Genomic DNA, 19,335 nt, shown 5'->3' on the forward strand with positions numbered 1-19,335 from the left:
GTTTTACTGATGAACATCCCAATGAAATGAGAGAGAGAGAGAGAGAGTTTATTTTCCCTTGTGTACATTAACCATTTGTACATTGTTACAACACTGTTTATATATAATATGACATTTGTAATGTCTTTATTGTTTTGAAACTTCTGTATGTGTAATGTTTAATTTGTTAATTTAATTGTTATTGTTTATTTCACTTTTGTATATTATCTACCTCACTTGCTTTGGCAATGTTAACACATGTTTCCCATGCCAATAAAGCCCCTTGAATTGAATTGAGAGAGAGAGATCCATCCAACTGTGCTCATATACCCACCCCCCAGTACAACCAGTACAAGAGCAGAACACGTTGTCATGGAGACACAGGTAGCAGTGCTGTGAAGGCTTGCTGCATGCTGCTCCACTCATCTGCTCTGGCATCATAGGCGACAGAGGTGAAGGACTCTATCCTGGTCCCAGATCTGTTCCTGCTGTCTTGCCAAACTGGGCATAGTGTAGCAGATCTGGGTCTAGCCAACTGTGCAAGACACAAACAGATCTGGGGACCAGGCTACAGTATAGGGACAGAGATTTGGGTAAACTTTGCCAGGATTCTGGTTTGCTGAACAAGGGGCATCTAGCAGGTTGGTATTTATTGAGATCTCTGCAGAGTGGTTACTAGCTGGCCTTGCCACAAAGTCATAAAATCAGATTTGAAATCTAACCTTAACCTTAAACCTAAACTAAACCACACCTTATGCCTAACCTTACATTAAGACCAAAAACCAACAACATCAAAATCACAATTTTTTTTAACGACATATAACATTTGTACTTTGTAGCTGGCCCAGCTAGCGAAAACCACTCAGCTCTGCCTCCAGGACAAGATTCATCCCAATAAATATCATCCTGGGGATTGTTCTATATAAGGGGGATTTCCATTTTATCCTCTTGACCAGTTGGACTTCTTCAATAGGTTCACGTTATAATGACTTCAAAAGTGCGTAGTCCTACTTAGATGTACAGGCGATACATGAAGCAGAAAGGGGACTAATACTACTAATTAGCTGAGCCTGTCTGCATTGGGATAGCCATAGGCTGCCTTTTGGGTTCATACTTGAACATTGGAGTAGGCATGACTTGACTCTGTTTCCTGAAGGTCTGTAAGCCCTGTATTACATGTAAAACATTCCTGTCTGGATGCTACACTCATCCTTATCACCATCATCATCATCACCACCATTGTCATCAGCATTATCATCCTTATCACCACTGTCATCATCACCATCATCTCTTCCTTATCACCCTCGTCGTCGTCATCACCCTCGTCGTCATCACCACCGTCATCATCCTCATCATCTCCATCATCATCCTTATTATCATCATAATAGTTTTGTATTGCCTGATATTACTGCACTGTTGGAGCTAGAAACACAAGCATTTCACTGCACCTGCGATAACTTCTGCAAATCTGTGTACGTGACTGATAAACTTTGATCATCATTATCATCATATAGTGACCCCATCTCCCTGATTAGATCAAAGGTCACCATTGGTTCACCAGAATCTACCAAAACATTGTTGCACTATGAGGACCTACAGGTCCACTTTGTCCCTGGAAAACTATGACTAACACCATTCTGACTACCAGCTCAAAGTAGTGTGTTACCATGGCAACCAGACATCCCACCACCAGTATCATGCTGCTGCTACCTCTGCTGCTCTCCCTTCAAATTCCTCCTTGGAACCCAACCAAGGCTTGCAATGCAATACTAATTCTGGAATGCTGTCTACTTGTGTAGCCTAGTTTATGAAAATTTGTCTGACCTACTGTTTGCATCCAAGCATACTAAATTGAAAGAATGCCATGCATCTTAAAAGATTCACTTAAGCTATTATTGTTGTTGTTGTTTGAAATCCAGCAAATGATTACTGAAAAATATGAGTGATTCCTTTCAAGTAAAAAATAAATAAAAACATTTTACCATTTTATGCTTTTATTTGTGGCACCAGCACTGTATTATTTTAGTTGATATTGATATTAGGCCAAATCCAATCACATTATTGCAAAATTGTCTATAGGAATATAACTTTTTTTCATCTTTCAGAAATGACACCACAGCATTAGAATGGTGCGGTTGTCATCCAGCATCCAGATGCCACAGCCTATAGGATTTACTGCTGGCCGAGGAACGAACATTTTGATAGGCTGAGGGTGGTCACTCCCATTAAATTGAATTAAATGACTGCTTATTTCCTATATTCGTTCATCCATTCATTCGTTCTTTCATTCATCCACTCAGCTTTGCACCCTATAGGGTGCCCTCATCCCTCCCTCCCTGACCTCGCTTCCACAGCTATGTTTTTCTCTCTCTCATGTTTGCCGCTTGTGGTTTTCCTCTTTGGGTGGAAATGTTTCTCGCTATGGACAACCTAGCTTTGTCGCCGGCTCCTGCTGTTAGTTTATGTTTTCCAGTGCAACAACGTTTTCTGCGGAGGCTGACTCGTTCTTTGGAGGTTCACGGTGACGGTGTGTCGCTACACATCGCGTGCAGCACTGTTCATTATAGTTAATGAATTCGTTGGGCAACGGACGAACTGTCATAATGAAGCACTCGGGGCGAGCAGCTGTGGCTATGATGAGGATGATAGGATGTAATAATAACGGTCGATTTGCGCGGAATTTTCTCCACAGCAACTGTGTTATTGACGAGAAGACGGTAGTCCTACAGAAGAAGGATAATGAGGGATTCGGGTTTGTGCTGCGAGGGGCGAAAGGTAGGAGACTGACAGACCAAGAGACGCACTCACTCAGTCAGTGTCTGTTCCTCCCTTGTGTTCATGTTGCATCCCCGGTCCACCGGCGCGTCAGTGATGAGAATCACGCTCATATTGCATATTAACAACCCCATGCTGCTTTGTACACCCACTTACTTCAATAGAAATGACTTTTTTCTGTTGGCGACAGATCTCATATCTGTGATTGTTTTGTGTTGTAGTCAGCTCTGCTCCTTATCATGTTTTGTGTGACCTTAATACGTTTATTATAGAAGTCTATAATAAAACGTCTGAGCCTAGAATTAACAAACACCTAGTGATATTCTGTTGACTTAAACGCTTCTCCATCACAAACGGATGTATCTGAGGCTACTCTCAACAACATTATTTATCCAGTTTATTCAAATCTAATACCAAGAGCCTGTGCCTCTTCTCCAGAGAATATACATTCATGTTAGCTACTGTATGTACATTCATGTAAGCTGCATTGAATGAGCAGACTACCAACTGCCCGTGGAGTTTTCTTGAAGCACATGGCTGATTTATTGCAAGTGTCACTTGTCACCAGCGGTTTCTTTGAGCTGCTGCTACTCCAGTCCTGCAGGAGAAAGATGCTACTCAGTATTCATGTAACATCTGTAACAATCTGCAACATCTAAAGGTAACTTTGATGTGGTTTTGCTTATAGTTGTATGCTTTTATTGGCTTTAAGAGATGGCCAGTTCAGTTTTACACCCCCTTGACAGATCTAACACACACACACACTAATGAACCATACAATGCAGGGAGTTTATTTGGACCAGAGTGGAAGGGTTAGTGATGCATCTCTCTGTAGCCCCAACACCTGCAACAGTACCTGACCCATCCCAGCCCCACTACCAGCCCCAGTCCCACTACCAGCCCCAACACCTTCTCCAGTACCTTCCCCAGCACCTGCCCCAGCCCAGCACCTGGCCACCGTCTCTGTCTCTGTCGAGCCAGCATGATTAGGCCTCTGTTTTCCTGCATGCTTTTTTTTCATGCCCTGATTATTACATTGCATATGATGATCCATCCAAATACAAATGGTACCGTAGCATTGTTGTAATTCTGTTCCTGCATGTACAGTGCATTCAGAAAGTATTCAGACCCCTTGACCTTTTCTTCATTATGTTAGGTTACAGCCTTATTCAATCTACACACAATACCCCATAAGCGAAAACATTTTTATTTTTTTATTTTTACGTTTTAGCAAATGTATTAAAGATTTTTTTTAAACCTGGAATACCTTATTTACATAAGTATTTACAGTTTTTTTTCCTTTGCTATGAGACTCGAAATTGAGCTCAAGTGCAACCTGTTTCCATACCACTTTTTTTTGCAACATCGAAGGTCCCCAAGAACACAGTGGCCACCATCATTATTAAATGGAAGAAGTTTTGAACCACCAAGACTCTTCCTAGATCTGTCTGCCTGGCCAAACTGAGTAATCGGGGGAGAAGGACCTTGGTCAGGGAGGTGACCAAGAACCCTTTGGTCACTCTGACAGAGCTCCAGATTTCCTCTGTGGAGATGGTTGTCCTTCTGGAAGATTCTCCCATCTCTGGAGCATTCCACCAATCAGGCCTTTTTGACTGGGACGAAGGTTCACCTTCCAACAGGACAACGACCCTAAGCACACAGCCAAGACAACGCACAAGTGGCTTCGGGACAAGTCTCTGAATGTCCTTAAGTGGCCCAGCCAGAGCCCGGACATGAACCCGATCTAACATCTCTGGAGAGACCTAAATATAGCTGTGCAGTGATGCTCCCCATCCAACCTGACAGAGCTTGAGAGGATCTGCAGAGAATAATGGGAGAAACTCCCCAAATGCAGGTGTGCCAAGCTTGTAGCATCATACCCAATAAGACTCAAGGCTGTAATTGCTGCCAAATGTGCTTCAACAAAGTACTGAGTAAAGCATCTGAATGCTAATGTAAATGTGATATTTATAGAATAAGGCTGTAACGTAATAAAATATGGAAAAAGTCAAGGGGTTTGAATACTTTCTGAATGCACTGTATTTACATGTGTCTTCCATGTACATGTGTATGCAACACAGTTGGCAACATCTTCATTATATGTGGTCCAGGAAAATATTTTCGCCATTTCCCTGATGCTGTCAATTTTGAACGTTAACATTCAAAGGTGTCTATTGTGCATCACACTGCTGTGTTGAAGTTCATGGGTGACGTGTTGTTGAATTAACTTCGTAACATATGTGTAATAATGATACTGTCCCAGACAGTGATGTTGCTACCTTGCCTTTCTCACCCTTTCTCTCTCTGTCTTTACCTGGGCCGTTGTCTGCACCTGCTCACCCACCCCTCCAGCGGACACGCCCATCGAGGAGTTCACCCCTACACCCGCCTTCCCCGCCCTGCAGTACCTGGAGTCTGTGGACGAGGGCGGGGTTGCATGGCGGGCGGGGCTTCGCAATGGAGACTTCCTTATCGAGGTAAGGCAACTGAGGCTCTTTCTCAATTTTCGTCTATTGTTTGCATCTTCTTCCCCTTGCCTCCTCGTCAAAAGGCATTGGAGAAGAGGGTGTTATGGGAAGGACCTTGGATCTTCTTCTCCGATACGGTTGTGAGGAATCACACGTTCCTTCCTGGACTTGAGCTGTGGAATAATCCTTTTCAATGTGAAGAGAATGCTAATGAAGGATTTGTGATGATCTGTTTAAAACTGGATGGAAAGGATAAAGGGAAAGGGGGATACCTAGTCAGTTGTATAGGGAAAGAGGGATACCTAGTCAGTTGTATAGGGAAAGAGGGATACCTAGTCAGTTGTATAGGGAAAGGGGGATACCTAGTCAGTTGTATAGGGAAAGGTGGATACCTAGTCAGTTGTATAGGGAAAGAGGGATACCTAGTCAGTTGTATAGGGAAAGAGGGATACCTAGTCAGTTGTATAGGGAAAGAGGGATACCTAGTCAGTTGTATAGGGAAAGAGGGATACCTAGTCAGTTGTATAGGGAAAGGGGGATACCTAGTCAGTTGTATAGGGAAAGGGGGATACCTAGTCAGTTGTATAGGGAAAGGGGGATACCTAGTCAGTTGTATAGGGAAAGAGGGATACCTAGTCAGTTGTATAGGGAAAGAGGGATACCTAGTCAGTTGTATAGGGAAAGAGGGATACCTAGTCAGTTGAATAGGGAAAGAGGGATACCTAGTCAGTTGAATAGGGAAAGGGGGATACCTAGTCAGTTGTATAGGGAAAGGGGGATACCTAGTCAGTTGTATAGGGAAAGGGGGATACCTAGTCAGTTGTATAGGGAAAGGGGGATACCTAGTCAGTTGTATAGGGAAAGGGGGATACCTAGTCAGTTGTATAGGGAAAGGGGGATACCTAGTCAGTTGTATAGGGAAAGGGGGATACCTAGTCAGTTGTATAGGGAAAGGGGGATACCTAGTCAGTTGTATAGGGAAAGGGGGATACCTAGTCAGTTGAATAGGGAAAGGGGGATACCTAGTCAGTTGTATAGGGAAAGGGGGATACCTAGTCAGTTGTATAGGGAAAGGGGGATACCTAGTCAGTTGTATAGGGAAAGGGGGATACCTAGTCAGTTGAATAGGGAAAGGGGGATACCTAGTCAGTTGAATAGGGAAAGAGGGATACCTAGTCAGTTGAATAGGGAAAGAGATACCTAGTCAGTTGAATAGGGAAAAGGGGATACCTAGTCAGTTGTATAGGGAAAGGGGGATACCTAGTCAGTTGTATAGGGAAAGGGGGAGGGGATACCTAGTCAGTTGTATAGGGAAAGGGGGATACCTAGTCAGTTGTATAGGGAAAGAGGGATACCTAGTCAGTTGTATAGGGAAAGAGGGATACCTAGTCAGTTGAATAGGGAAAGAGAGATACCTAGTCAGTTGAATAGGGAAAAGGGGATACCTAGTCAGTTGTATAGGGAAAGGGGGATACCTAGTCAGTTGAATAGGGAAAGAGGGATACCTAGTCAGTTGAATAGGGAAAGAGATACCTAGTCAGTTGAATAGGGAAAAGGGGATACCTAGTCAGTTGTATAGGGAAAGGGGGATACCTAGTCAGTTGTATAGGGAAAGGGGGAGGGGATACCTAGTCAGTTGTATAGGGAAAGGGGGATACCTAGTCAGTTGTATAGGGAAAGAGGGATACCTAGTCAGTTGTATAGGGAAAGAGGGATACCTAGTCAGTTGTATAGGGAAAGAGGGATACCTAGTCAGTTGTATAGGGAAAGAGGGATACCTAGTCAGTTGTATAGGGAAAGAGGGATACCTAGTCAGTTGAATAGGGAAAGAGGGATACCTAGTCAGTTGTATAGGGAAAGAGGGATACCTAGTCAGTTGAATAGGGAAAGAGGGATACCTAGTCAGTTGAATAGGGAAAGAGGGATACCTAGTCAGTTGAATAGGGAAAGGGGACACCTAGTCAGTTGAATAGGGAAAGGGGAACACCTAGTCAGTTGTACAGGGAGAGGGGGATACCTAGTCAGTTGTATAGGGAAAGGGGGATACCTAGTCAGTTGTATAGGGAAAGGGGGATACCTAGTCAGTTGTATAGGGAAAGGGGGATACCTAGTCAGTTGTATAGGGAAAGGGGGATACCTAGTCAGTTGTATAGGGAAAGGGGGATACCTAGTCAGTTGTATAGGGAAAGGGGGATACCTAGTCAGTTGTATAGGGAAAGGGGGATACCTAGTCAGTTGAATAGGGAAAGGGGACACCTAGTCAGTTGAATAGGGAAAGGGGAACACCTAGTCAGTTGTACAGGGAAAGGGGGATACCTAGTCAGTTGTACAGGGAAAGGGGGATACCTAGTCAGTTGTATAGGGAAAGGGGGATACCTAGTCAGTTGTATAGGGAAAGGGGGATACCTAGTCAGTTGTATAGGGAAAGGGGGATACCTAGTCAGTTGTACAACTGAATGCATTCCACTGAAATGTCTCTTCCGTATCTAACCCAACCCCTCTGAAACAGAGAGGTATGTGGGGCTGCCTTAATCCACGTCACCGGATGGGAGGAGGTCTGTCTGAATACATATATGAATGTTCTCCTTTTATCATCGAGGGACTTTTGTTTGACCCAGAAAATCATTAGGACAGCACATTATGGCATAGTTGTCTGAGCCTCCAAATCAACTGAACTTCTGCAAAATTAGTTATAAAAGTCTGGGATACGCTCCAGAAGGTTCCACAATGCACTGACTTAATGAAAAATTGGCGTTCTGTTATTGCTGAAATAAGGACAACTAAGCTACTGTGTGGAAAGAGATGAAGGTTTTGGGCTGCACCTCGTCTTATGGCTGAAGCTCTGTCTACTCCCCTTAGATATGGTATTGTCCTCAGAGTTGTGTTTAGAGTCACGTCCATACACTGTCCAGTTTAATTCATCTGTCTTTTTAGTTGTAAGGTGATTGAGTTCATACTCAAGCATAGCCTGAAATCTCAGGAAATCTTCACTATTGTTTCACATAACATAACAAAGTGTATCAGTTTATCCGTTTAATTCCAGAGTAACCCAAGCAGTATCCACTATGGATCAGATTTCCTCTTGAACACGTATTAGCTAACATGTAGCCTAGCTGTTAAGACCGTTAAGACCCTAGTCGCTCTGGATAAGAGCGTCTGCTAAATTTATATTATTCTTGCTGTGGATTTCTCTTGTTGTTCAGTACAGCACCATCTCACCTAAATTCTTTATTTCTTTACTTAATTGTCTAACACTTGAGGTTACCACCACAGGTTGTGTTTGCAAAATTATAAACATAGACTCAGGCCTTGCTCTGTGTGCTGTGGGAATGTTTTATATACTCATCCAAGATTCCATCACTGTCAGTGTTCTTCAGTGTCACTTCAACAGGGATCGGTTGAAGTAATTTAGTATGAGGCAGAAAGGAGAGTAGATGATAATGATTGTGTTCATGGACTCATTAGGTGCTGATAATCCATGGACAGCTTGTGTTTTTAATATCAACTGTCAGAGCAGCATGGCCATGATGTAACACAAAAAGGAATAATAACAAAACAGGAACTAGAAGAGAGCACAAGGGTGGCAGCTAAACAAACATCATCCTACCACTTTTCATAATGCTGTATAGATGAGATAGACATGGTCCCAGGGGATTGTCCCTTTCAATTCTAACTTGTTATTGCGTTGTTATATTAGTCATGGAAAGTGGTCACACTTCACAATCTATTTGGTGATCATTCCTCAGAATAGGATTTGATCTTAATTTGATTTAATCTAACTTACCATCCGTGTACAGTACTTCATATGAACTATTATATAGCGCTGCAGTGAGTTGCTGTCAACTATAACGATGGCTTGACCGAAAGTGTTCCCCTTGAAATCTAGCCTATCCTTAGTCTTGTTAAGAAAATAAAATACAAGCAGTCCCTGGCAGGAATCAACAGTTTAGTCTTGTGTGTTTGGTGTTCTGTTCTGCTCTCCCCACCAGAACAGACCACCTCCAATGACCTTGCAGGCTGTTAGTAAACCCCTCAGTGTAATGGTTCAATGCTGGAGATGTGGATGGGATGTGGATGGGATGGGGATGTAGGGTTTATCACCTGTCATCAGGGAGAGACGGTGCTTCTCTGGGGATATAGGGGGACAGTGCTTCTCTGGGGATAGAGGGTGATGTTTATCACCTGTCATCAGGGAGAGACTGTGCTTCTCTGGGGATAGAGGGGGATGTTTATCACCTGTCATCAGGGAGAGACGGTGCTTCTCTGGGGATATAGGGGGATGTTTATCATCTGTCATCAGGGAGAGACGGTGCTTCTCTGGGGATATAGGGGGATGTTTATCACCTGTCATCAGGGGGAGACGGTGCTTCTCTGGGGATAGAGGGGGATGTTTATGATGTACTTTCTGATAGATGAGCATATCTGGATCCACAGAATGATCTGTCTAGTATCCCCTTCACTCCAGCCGTGATGTTACTATCCCTTGTTATTCTCACTGTCTGCAGTGATGTGTTACTATCTCTTGTTGTTTTCACTGTTAGCAGTGAGCAAGCTGGAGCCCATTCTCTGACGTGTTGTTTTCACTGTTAGCAGTGAGCAAGCTGGAGCCTATTCTCTGACGTGTTGTTTTCACTGTTAGCAGTGAGCAAGCTGGAGCCTATTCTCTGACGTGTTGTTTTCACTGTTAGCAGTGAGCAAGCTGGAGCCTATTCTCTGACGTGTTGTTTTCACTCTTAGCAGTGAGCAAGCTGGAGCCTATTCTCTGACGTATTGTTTTCACTGTTAGCAGTGAGCAAGCTGGAGCCTATTCTCTGACGTGGTGTTTTTACTGTTAGCAGTGAGCAAGCTGGAGCCTATTCTCTGACGTGTTGTTTTCTTTGGGTGGCCTCTGGTTCTGTCAGCTCTGATTCTGGTAGCTCTGATTTCTGGTAGCTCTGGTTCTCTCAGCTCCTTTTATTATAGATGTGAGCCAGCCAGGACTTCCTCTAAAGAAGCAGAACAATGCTGATATGTAATTGGTAGTTCCAGGCATATAGCCCAATAACCTGATATGTAATTGGTTCTTCCAGGCATATAGCCCAATAACCTGATATGTAATTGGTTGTCCCAGGCATATAGCCCAATAACCTGATTAGAGGTCGACCGATTAATTGGAATGGCCGATTAATTAGGGCAGATTTAAAGTTTTCATAACAATCGGAAATCGGTATTTTTGGGCGCCGATTTCCGATTATTTAAAAAAAAAATATATATATATATATTACAACCTGCTATGTGACCCTAAAGGCTTCCTACAACCTGCTATGTGACCCTAAGGGCTTTCTACAGCCTGCTATGTGACCCTAAATTACAGGTCTCTCGTCTTTTTACGTGGGAGAACTTGCACAATTGGTGTTGCTGACTAAATACTTTTTGCCCCACACATATATATATATATATATATATATATATATATATATATATATATATATATATATATATGTATATGTATATGTATATGTATATATATATATGTGTGTGTGGGGCAAAAAGTATTTAGTCAGCAACACCAATTGTGCAAGTTCTCCCACGTAAAAAGACGAGAGACCTGTAATTTTCATCATAGGTACACTTCAACTATGACAGATAAAATCAGAGAAAAAAAATCCAGAAAATCACATTGTAGGATTTTTAATGAATTTATTTGCAAACTATGGTGGAAAATAAGTATTTGGTCAATAACAAAAGTTTATCTCAATACTTTGTTATATACCCTTTGTTGGCAATGGCAGAGGTCAAATGTTTTCTGTGAGTCTTCACAAGGTTTTCACACACTGTTGCTGGTATTTTGGCCCATTCCTCCATGCAGATCTCCTCTAGAGCAGTGATGTTTTGGGGCTGTTGCTGGGCAACACGGACTTTCAACTCCCTCCAAAGATTTTCTATGGGGTTGAGATCTGGAGACTGTTTAGGCCACTCCAGGACCTTGAAATGCTTCTTACGAAGCCACTCCTTCGTTGCCTGGGCGGTGTGTTTGGGATCATTGTCATGCTGAAAGACCCAGCCAGATTTCATCTTCAATGCCCTTGCTGATGGAAGGAGGTTTTCACTCAAAATCTCACGATATATGGCCCCATTCATTCTTTCCTTTACACGGATCAGTCGTCCTGGTCCCTTTGCAGAAAAACATGGAATACAACCGATTCAGGATACCTCATCCCCTCTCTTACATCTCCCCATACTTTCCTCTCCTAAGAAGCTCTTAGGGTCACATAGCAGGTTGTAGGAAGCTCTTAGGGTCACATAGCAGGTTGTAGGAAGCTCTTAGGGTCACACAGCATGTTGTAGGAAGCCCTTAGGGTCACATAGTAGGTTGTAGGAAGCCCTTAGTGTCACATAGCAGGTTGTAGGAAGCCCTTAGGGTCACATTGCACATTGTAGGAAGCCCTAAGGGTCACATAGCAGGTTGTAGGAAGCCTTTAGGGTCACATAGCAGGTTGTAATATGGTTTGTTAATGCACTTAGTGGACGTGTATTGAGATAAATATGTATGCATGGCTTTGGTAGTGGATATAATATGACAACACTGCTGGTCTGAGTGGCCATGGCCAAACGGGCCACCACATATTCTGTATCTTACATACACAATACAATGTATTCAGGCTCCAATTTAACCAATTGAAAGTATAAGTAGACTGCGGGCGGCAGGTTGCCTGGTGGGTAGGGGCGTTGGGCCAGTAACTGAAAGGTTACTGGATCGAATCCCCTGACGAGGTAAAAATCTGTTCTGCCCCTGAGTAAGGGCAAAGAAGACATGGATGTTGATTTAAGGCAACCCTTCGTAAACATACTCTGGTTATGAGGGGAAGGGTTAAATGCGGAAGACACATTTCAGTTGAATGCATTCAGTTACATAACTAAAAAACGGTCAACTGACTATTTTTTTAATTTTTTTATTTTTTTATTTAACCTTTATTTAACCAGGTAGGCTAGTTGAGAACACCTTTATTTAACCAGGTAGGCTAGTTGAGAACAAGTTCTCATTTGCAACTGCGACCTGGCCAAGATAAAGCATAGCAGTGTGAGCAGACAACACAGAGTTACACATGGAGTAAACAATTTACAAGTCAATAACACAGTAGAAAACAAAGGGGGAGTCTATATACAATGTGTGCAAAAGGCATGAGGAGGTAGGCGAATAATTACAATTTTGCAGATTAACACTGGAGTGATAAATGATCAGATGGTCATGTACAGGTAGAGATATTGGTGTGCAAAAGAGCAGAAAAGTAAATAAATAAAAACAGTATGGGGATGAGGTAGGTGAAAATGGGTGGGCTATTTACCAATAGACTATGTACAGCTGCAGCGATCGGTTAGCTGCTCAGATAGCTGATGTTTGAAGTGGGTGAGGGAGATAAAAGTCTCCAACTTCAGCGATTTTTGCAATTCGTTCCAGTCAAAGGCAGCAGAGTACTGGAACGAAAGGTGGCCAAATGAGGTGTTTGCTTTAGGGATGATCAGTGAGATACACCTGCTGGAGCGCGTGCTACGGATGGGTGTTGCCATCGTGACCAGTGAGCTGAGATAAGGCGGAGCTTTACCTAGCATGGACTTGTAGATGACCTGGAGCCAGTGGGTCTGGCGACGAATATGTAGCGAGGGCCAGCCGACTAGAGCATACAAGTCGCAGTGGTGGGTGGTATAAGGTGCTTTAGTGACAAAACGGATGGCACTGTGATAGACTGCATCCAGTTTGCTGAGTAGAGTGTTGGAAGCCATTTTGTAGATGACATCGCCGAAGTCGAGGATCGGTAGGATAGTCAGTTTTACTAGGGTAAGCTTGGCGGCGTGAGTGAAGGAGGCTTTGTTGCGGAATAGAAAGCCGACTCTTGATTTGATTTTCGATTGGAGATGTTTGATATGAGTCTGGAAGGAGACTAGGTGTCCCCCTTTCTCTAAATAACTGACTAGGTGTCCCCTTTCCCTATACAACTGACTAGGTATCCCCTTTCCCTATACAACTGACTAGGTGTCCCCCTTTCCCTATACAACTGACTAGGTGTCCCCCTTTCCCTATACAACTGACTAGGTGTCCCCCTTTCCCTATGCAACTGACTAGGTGTCCCCCTTTCCCTATGCAACTGACTAGGTCTCCCCCTTTCCCTATACAACTGACTAGGGATCCCCTTTCCCTATACAACTGACTAGGGATCCCCTTTCCCTATACAAATCAAATTTATTTATATAGCCCTTCGTACATCAGCTGATATCTCAAAGTGCTGTACAGAAACCCAGCCTAAAACCCCAAACAGCAAGCAATGCAGGTGTAGAAGCACAGTGGCTAGGGAAAACTCCCTAGAAAGGCCAAAACCTAGGAAGAAACCTAGAGAGGAACAAGGCTATGTGAGGTGGCCAGTCCTCTTCTGGCTGTGCCGGGTGGAGATTATAACAGAACATGGCCAAGATGTTCAAATGTTCATAAATGACCAACATGGTCGTATAATAATAAGGCAGTACAGTTGAAACTGGAGCAGCAGCACGGTCAGATGGACTGGGGACAGCAAGGAGTCATCATGTCAGGTAGTCCTGGGGCATGGTCCTAGGGCTCAGGTCCTCCGAGAGAGAGAAAGAAAGAGAGAAGGAGAGAATTAGAGAACGCACACCTCGATTCACACAGGACACCGAATAGGACAGGAGAAGTACTCCAGATATAACAAACTGACCCTAGCCCCCTGACACATAAACTACTGCAGCATAAATACTGGAGGCTGAGACAGGAGGGTCAGGAGAGACTGTGGACCCATCCGAGGACACCCCCGGACAGGGCCAAACAGGAAGGATATACAACTGACTAGGGATCCCCCTTTCCCTATACAACTGACTAGGTATCCCCTTTCCCTATACAACTGACTAGGTATCCCCCTTTCCCTATACAACTGACTAGGTATCCCCCTTTCCCTATATAACTGACTAGGTGTCCCCCTTTCACTATACAACTGACTAGGTGTCCCCCTTTCACTATATAACTGACTAGGTATCCCCCCTTTCCCTATACAACTGACTAGGTATCCCCCCTTTCCCTAAACAACTGACTAGGTATCCCCCTTTCCCTAAACAACTGACTAGTTATCCCCCTTTCCCTAAACAACTGACTAGGTATCCCCCTTTCCCTAAACAACTGACTAGGTATCCCCCTTTCCCTATACAACTGACAAAGGTATCCCCCTTTCTCTAAACAACTGACTAGGTGTCCCCCTTTCCCTATACAACTGACTAGGTGTCCCCCTTTCACTATACAACTGACTAGGTGTCCCCCTTTCACTATACAACTGACTAGGTGTCCCCCTTTCACTATACAACTGACTAGGTGTCCCCCTTTCCCTATACAACTGACTAGGTGTCCCCCTTTCCCTATACAACTGACTAGGTGTCCCCCTTTCCCTATACAACTGACTAGGTGTCCCCCTTTCCCTATACAACTGACTAGGTGTCCCCCTTTCCCTATACAACTGACTAGGTGTCCCCCTTTCCCTATACAACTGACTAGGTATCCCCCTTTCCCTATATAACTGACTAGGTATCCCCCTTTCCCTATACAACTGACAAGGTATCCCCCTTTCTCTAACAACTGACTAGGTGTCCCCCTTTCCCTATACAACTGACTAGGTGTCCCCCTTTCACTATACAACTGACTAGGTGTCCCCCATTCACTATACAACTGACTAGGTGTCCCCCTTCATCACTATACAACTGACTAGGTGTCCCCCTTTCCCTATACAACTGACTAGGTGTCCCCCTTTCCCTATACAACTGACTAGGTGTCCCCCTTTCCCTATACAACTGACTAGGTGTCCCCCTTTCCCTATACAACTGACTAGGTGTCCCCCTTTCCCTATACAACTGACTAGGTGTCCCCCTTTCCCTATACAACTGACTAGGTGTCCCCCTTTCCCTATACAACTGACTAGGTGTCCCCCTTTCCTATACAACTGACTAGGTGTCCCCCTTTCCCTATACAACTGACTAGGTGTCCCCTTTCCCTATACAACTGACTAGGTGTCCCCCTTTCCCTATACAACTGACTAGGTGTCCCCCTTTCCCTATACAACTGACTAGGTGTCCCCCTTTCCCTATACAACTGACTAGGTGTCCCCTTTCCCCTATACAACTGACTAGGTGTCCCCCTTTCCCTATACAACTGACTAGGTATCCCCCTTTCCCTATATAACTGACTAGGTATCCCCCCTTTCCCTATACAACTGACAAAGGTATCCCCCTTTCTCTAAACAACTGACTAGGTGTCCCCCTTTCCCTATACAACTGACTAGGTGTCCCCCTTTCACTATACAACTGACTAGGTGTCCCCCTTTCACTATACAACTGACTAGGTGTCCCCCTTTCACTATACAACTGACTAGGTGTTCCCCCTTTCCCTATACAACTGACTAGGTGTCCCCTTTCCCTATACAACTGACTAGGTGTCCCCCTTTCCCTATACAACTGACTAGGTGTCCCACTTTCCCTATACAACTGACTAGGTGTCCCCCTTTCCCTATACAACTGACTAGGTGTCCCCCTTTCCCTATACAACTGACTAGGTGTCCCCCTTTCCCTATACAACTGACTAGGTGTCCCCCTTTCCCTATACAACTGACTAGGTGTCCCCCTTTCCCTATACAACTGACTAGGTGTCCCCCTTTCCCTATACAACTGACTAGGTGTCCCCCTTTCCCTATACAACTGACTAGGTGTCCCCCTTTCCCTATACAACTGACTAGGTGTCCCCCTTTCCCTATACAACTGACTAGGTATCCCCCTTTCCCTATATAACTGACTAGGTATCCCCCTTTCCCTATACAACTGACTAGGTATCCCCCCTTTCCCTAAACAACTGACTAGGTATCCCCCTTTCCCTAAACAACTGACTAGGTATCCCCCTTTCCCTAAACAACTGACTAGGTATCCCCCTTTCCCTAAACAACTGACTAGGTATCCCCCTTTCCCTAAACAACTGACTAGGTATCCCCTTTCCCTAAACAACTGACTAGGTATCCCCCTTTCCCTAAACAACTGACTAGGTATCCCCCTTTCCCTAAACAACTGACTAGGTATCCCCCTTTCCCTAACAACTGACTAGGTATCCCCCTTTCTCTATACAACTGACAAGGTATCCCCCTTTCTCTAAACAACTGACTAGGTGTCCCCCTTTCCCTATACAACTGACTAGGTGTCCCCCTTTCACTATACAACTGACTAGGTGTCCCCTTTTCCCTATACAACTGACTAGGTGTCCCCTTTTCCCTATACAACTGACTAGGTGTCCCCTTTCCCTATACAACTGACTAGGTGTCCCCCTTTCCCTATACAACTGACTAGGTGTCCCCCTTTCCCTATACAACTGACTAGGTGTCCCCCTTTCCCTATACAACTGACTAGGTGTCCCCCTTTCCCTATACAACTGACTAGGTGTCCCCCTTTCCCTATACAACTGACTAGGTGTCCCCCTTTCCCTATACAACTGACTAGGTGTCCCCCTTTCCCTATACAACTGACTAGGTGTCCCCCTTTCCCTATACAACTGACTAGGTGTCCCCCTTTCCCTATACAACTGACTAGGTATCCCCCTTTCCCTATATAACTGACTAGGTATCCCCCTTTCCCTATACAACTGACTAGGTATCCCCCCTTTCCCTAAACAACTGACTAGGTATCCCCCTTTCCCTAAACAACTGACTAGGTATCCCCCTTTCCCTAAACAACTGACTAGGTATCCCCCTTTCCCTAAACAACTGACTAGGTATCCCCCTTTCCCTAAACAACTGACTAGGTATCCCCCTTTCCCTAAACAACTGACTAGGTATCCCCCTTTCTCTATACAACTGACAAAGGTATCCCCCTTTCTCTAAACAACTGACTAGGTATCCCCCTTTCCCTAAACAACTGACTAGGTATCCCCCTTTCTCTGTACAACTGACAAAGGTATCCCCCTTTCTCTAAACAACTGACTAGGTGTCCCCCTTTCCCTATACAACTGACTAGGTGTCCCCCTTTCACTATACAACTGACTAGGTGTCCCCTTTTCCCTATACAACTGACTAGGTGTCCCCTTTTCCCTATACAACTGACTAGGTGTCCCCCTTTCCCTATACAACTGACTAGGTGTCCCCCTTTCCCTATACAACTGACTAGGTGTCCCCCTTTCCCTATACAACTGACTAGGTGTCCCACTTTCCCTATACAACTGACTAGGTGTCCCCCTTTCCCTATACAACTGACTAGGTGTCCCCCTTTCCCTATACAACTGACTAGGTGTCCCCCTTTCCCTATACAACTGACTAGGTGTCCCACTTTCCCTATACAACTGACTAGGTGTCCCCTTTTCCCTATACAACTGACTAGGTGTCCCCTTTTCCCTATACAACTGACTAGGTGTCCCCCTTTCCCTATACAACTGACTAGGTGTCCCCCTTTCCCTATACAACTGACTAGGTGTCCCCCTTTCCCTATACAACTGACTAGGTGTCCCACTTTCCCTATACAACTGACTAGGTGTCCCCCTTTCCCTATACAACTGACTAGGTGTCCCCCTTTCCCTATACAACTGACTAGGTGTCCCCCTTTCCCTATACAACTGACTAGGTGTCCCCCTTTCCCTATACAACTGACTAGGTGTCCCCCTTTCCCTATACAACTGACTAGGTGTCCCCCTTTCCCTATACAACTGACTAGGTGTCCCCCTTTCCCTATACAACTGACTAGGTATCCCCCTTTCCCTATACAACTGACTAGGTGTCCCCCTTTCCCTATACAACTGACTAGGTGTCCCCCTTTCCCTATACAACTGACTAGGTGTCCCCCTTTCCCTATACAACTGACTAGGTGTCCCCCTTTCCCTATACAACTGACTAGGTATCCCCCTTTCCCTATATAACTGACTAGGTATCCCCCTTTCCCTATACAACTGACTAGGTATCCCCCCTTTCCCTAAACAACTGACTAGGTATCCCCCTTTCCCTAAACAACTGACTAGGTATCCCCCTTTCCCTAAACAACTGACTAGGTATCCCCCTTTCCCTAAACAACTGACTAGGTATCCCCCTTTCCTAAACAACTGACTAGGTATCCCCCTTTCCCTAAACAACTGACTAGGTATCCCCCTTTCCCTAAACAACTGACTAGGTATCCCCCTTTCTCTATACAACTGACAAAGGTGTCCCCCTTTCTCTAAACAACTGACTAGGTGTCCCCCTTTCCCTATACAACTGACTAGGTGTCCCCCTTTCACTATACAACTGACTAGGTGTCCCCTTTTCCCTATACAACTGACTAGGTGTCCCCTTTTCCCTATACAACTGACTAGGTGTCCCCCTTTCCCTATACAACTGACTAGGTGTCCCCCTTTCCCTATACAACTGACTAGGTGTCCCCCTTTCCCTATACAACTGACTAGGTGTCCCCCTTTCCCTATACAACTGACTAGGTGTCCCCCTTTCCCTATACAACTGACTAGGTGTCCCCCTTTCCCTATACAACTGACTAGGTGTCCCCCTTTCCCTATACAACTGACTAGGTGTCCCCCTTTCCCTATACAACTGACTAGGTGTCCCCCTTTCCCTATACAACTGACTAGGTGTCCCCCTTTCCCTATACAACTGACTAGGTGTCCCCTTTCCCTATACAACTGACTAGGTGTCCCCCTTTCCCTATACAACTGACTAGGTGTCCCCCTTTCCCTATACAACTGACTAGGTGTCCCCCTTTCCCTATACAACTGACTAGGTGTCCCCCTTTCCCTATACAACTGACTAGGTGTCCCCCTTTCCCTATACAACTGACTAGGTGTCCCCCTTTCCCTATACAACTGACTAGGTGTCCCCCTTTCCCTATACAACTGACTAGGTGTCCCCCTTTCCCTATACAACTGACTAGGTGTCCCCCTTTCCCTATACAACTGACTAGGTGTCCCCCTTTCCCTATACAACTGACTAGGTGTCCCCCTTTCCCTATACAACTGACTAGGTATCCCCCTTTCCCTATACAACTGACTAGGTATCCCCCTTTCCCTATATAACTGACTAGGTATCCCCCTTTCCCTATACAACTGACTAGGTATCCCCCCTTTCCCTAAACA

The 19,335-nt window shown here is 44.7% G+C and overlaps 1 protein-coding gene across 1 annotated transcript in view; it reads left to right on the top strand.

Annotated features, from left to right (window-relative positions):
• Positions 1-19,335, top strand: part of LOC109867035 (SH3 and multiple ankyrin repeat domains protein 2) — a 171,542-nt gene that overhangs the window by 104,192 nt on the left and 48,015 nt on the right. The window contains exons 15-16 of the mRNA XM_031801926.1: positions 2,672-2,754; positions 5,107-5,231. Of these exons, the coding sequence (XP_031657786.1) occupies positions 2,672-2,754; positions 5,107-5,231 (208 nt within the window). The remainder of the gene's footprint in view (positions 1-2,671; positions 2,755-5,106; positions 5,232-19,335) is intronic.

This window comes from Oncorhynchus kisutch, linkage group LG22 (genome assembly GCF_002021735.2).
Source record: "Oncorhynchus kisutch isolate 150728-3 linkage group LG22, Okis_V2, whole genome shotgun sequence".
Classification (NCBI taxonomy): domain Eukaryota; kingdom Metazoa; phylum Chordata; class Actinopteri; order Salmoniformes; family Salmonidae; genus Oncorhynchus; species Oncorhynchus kisutch.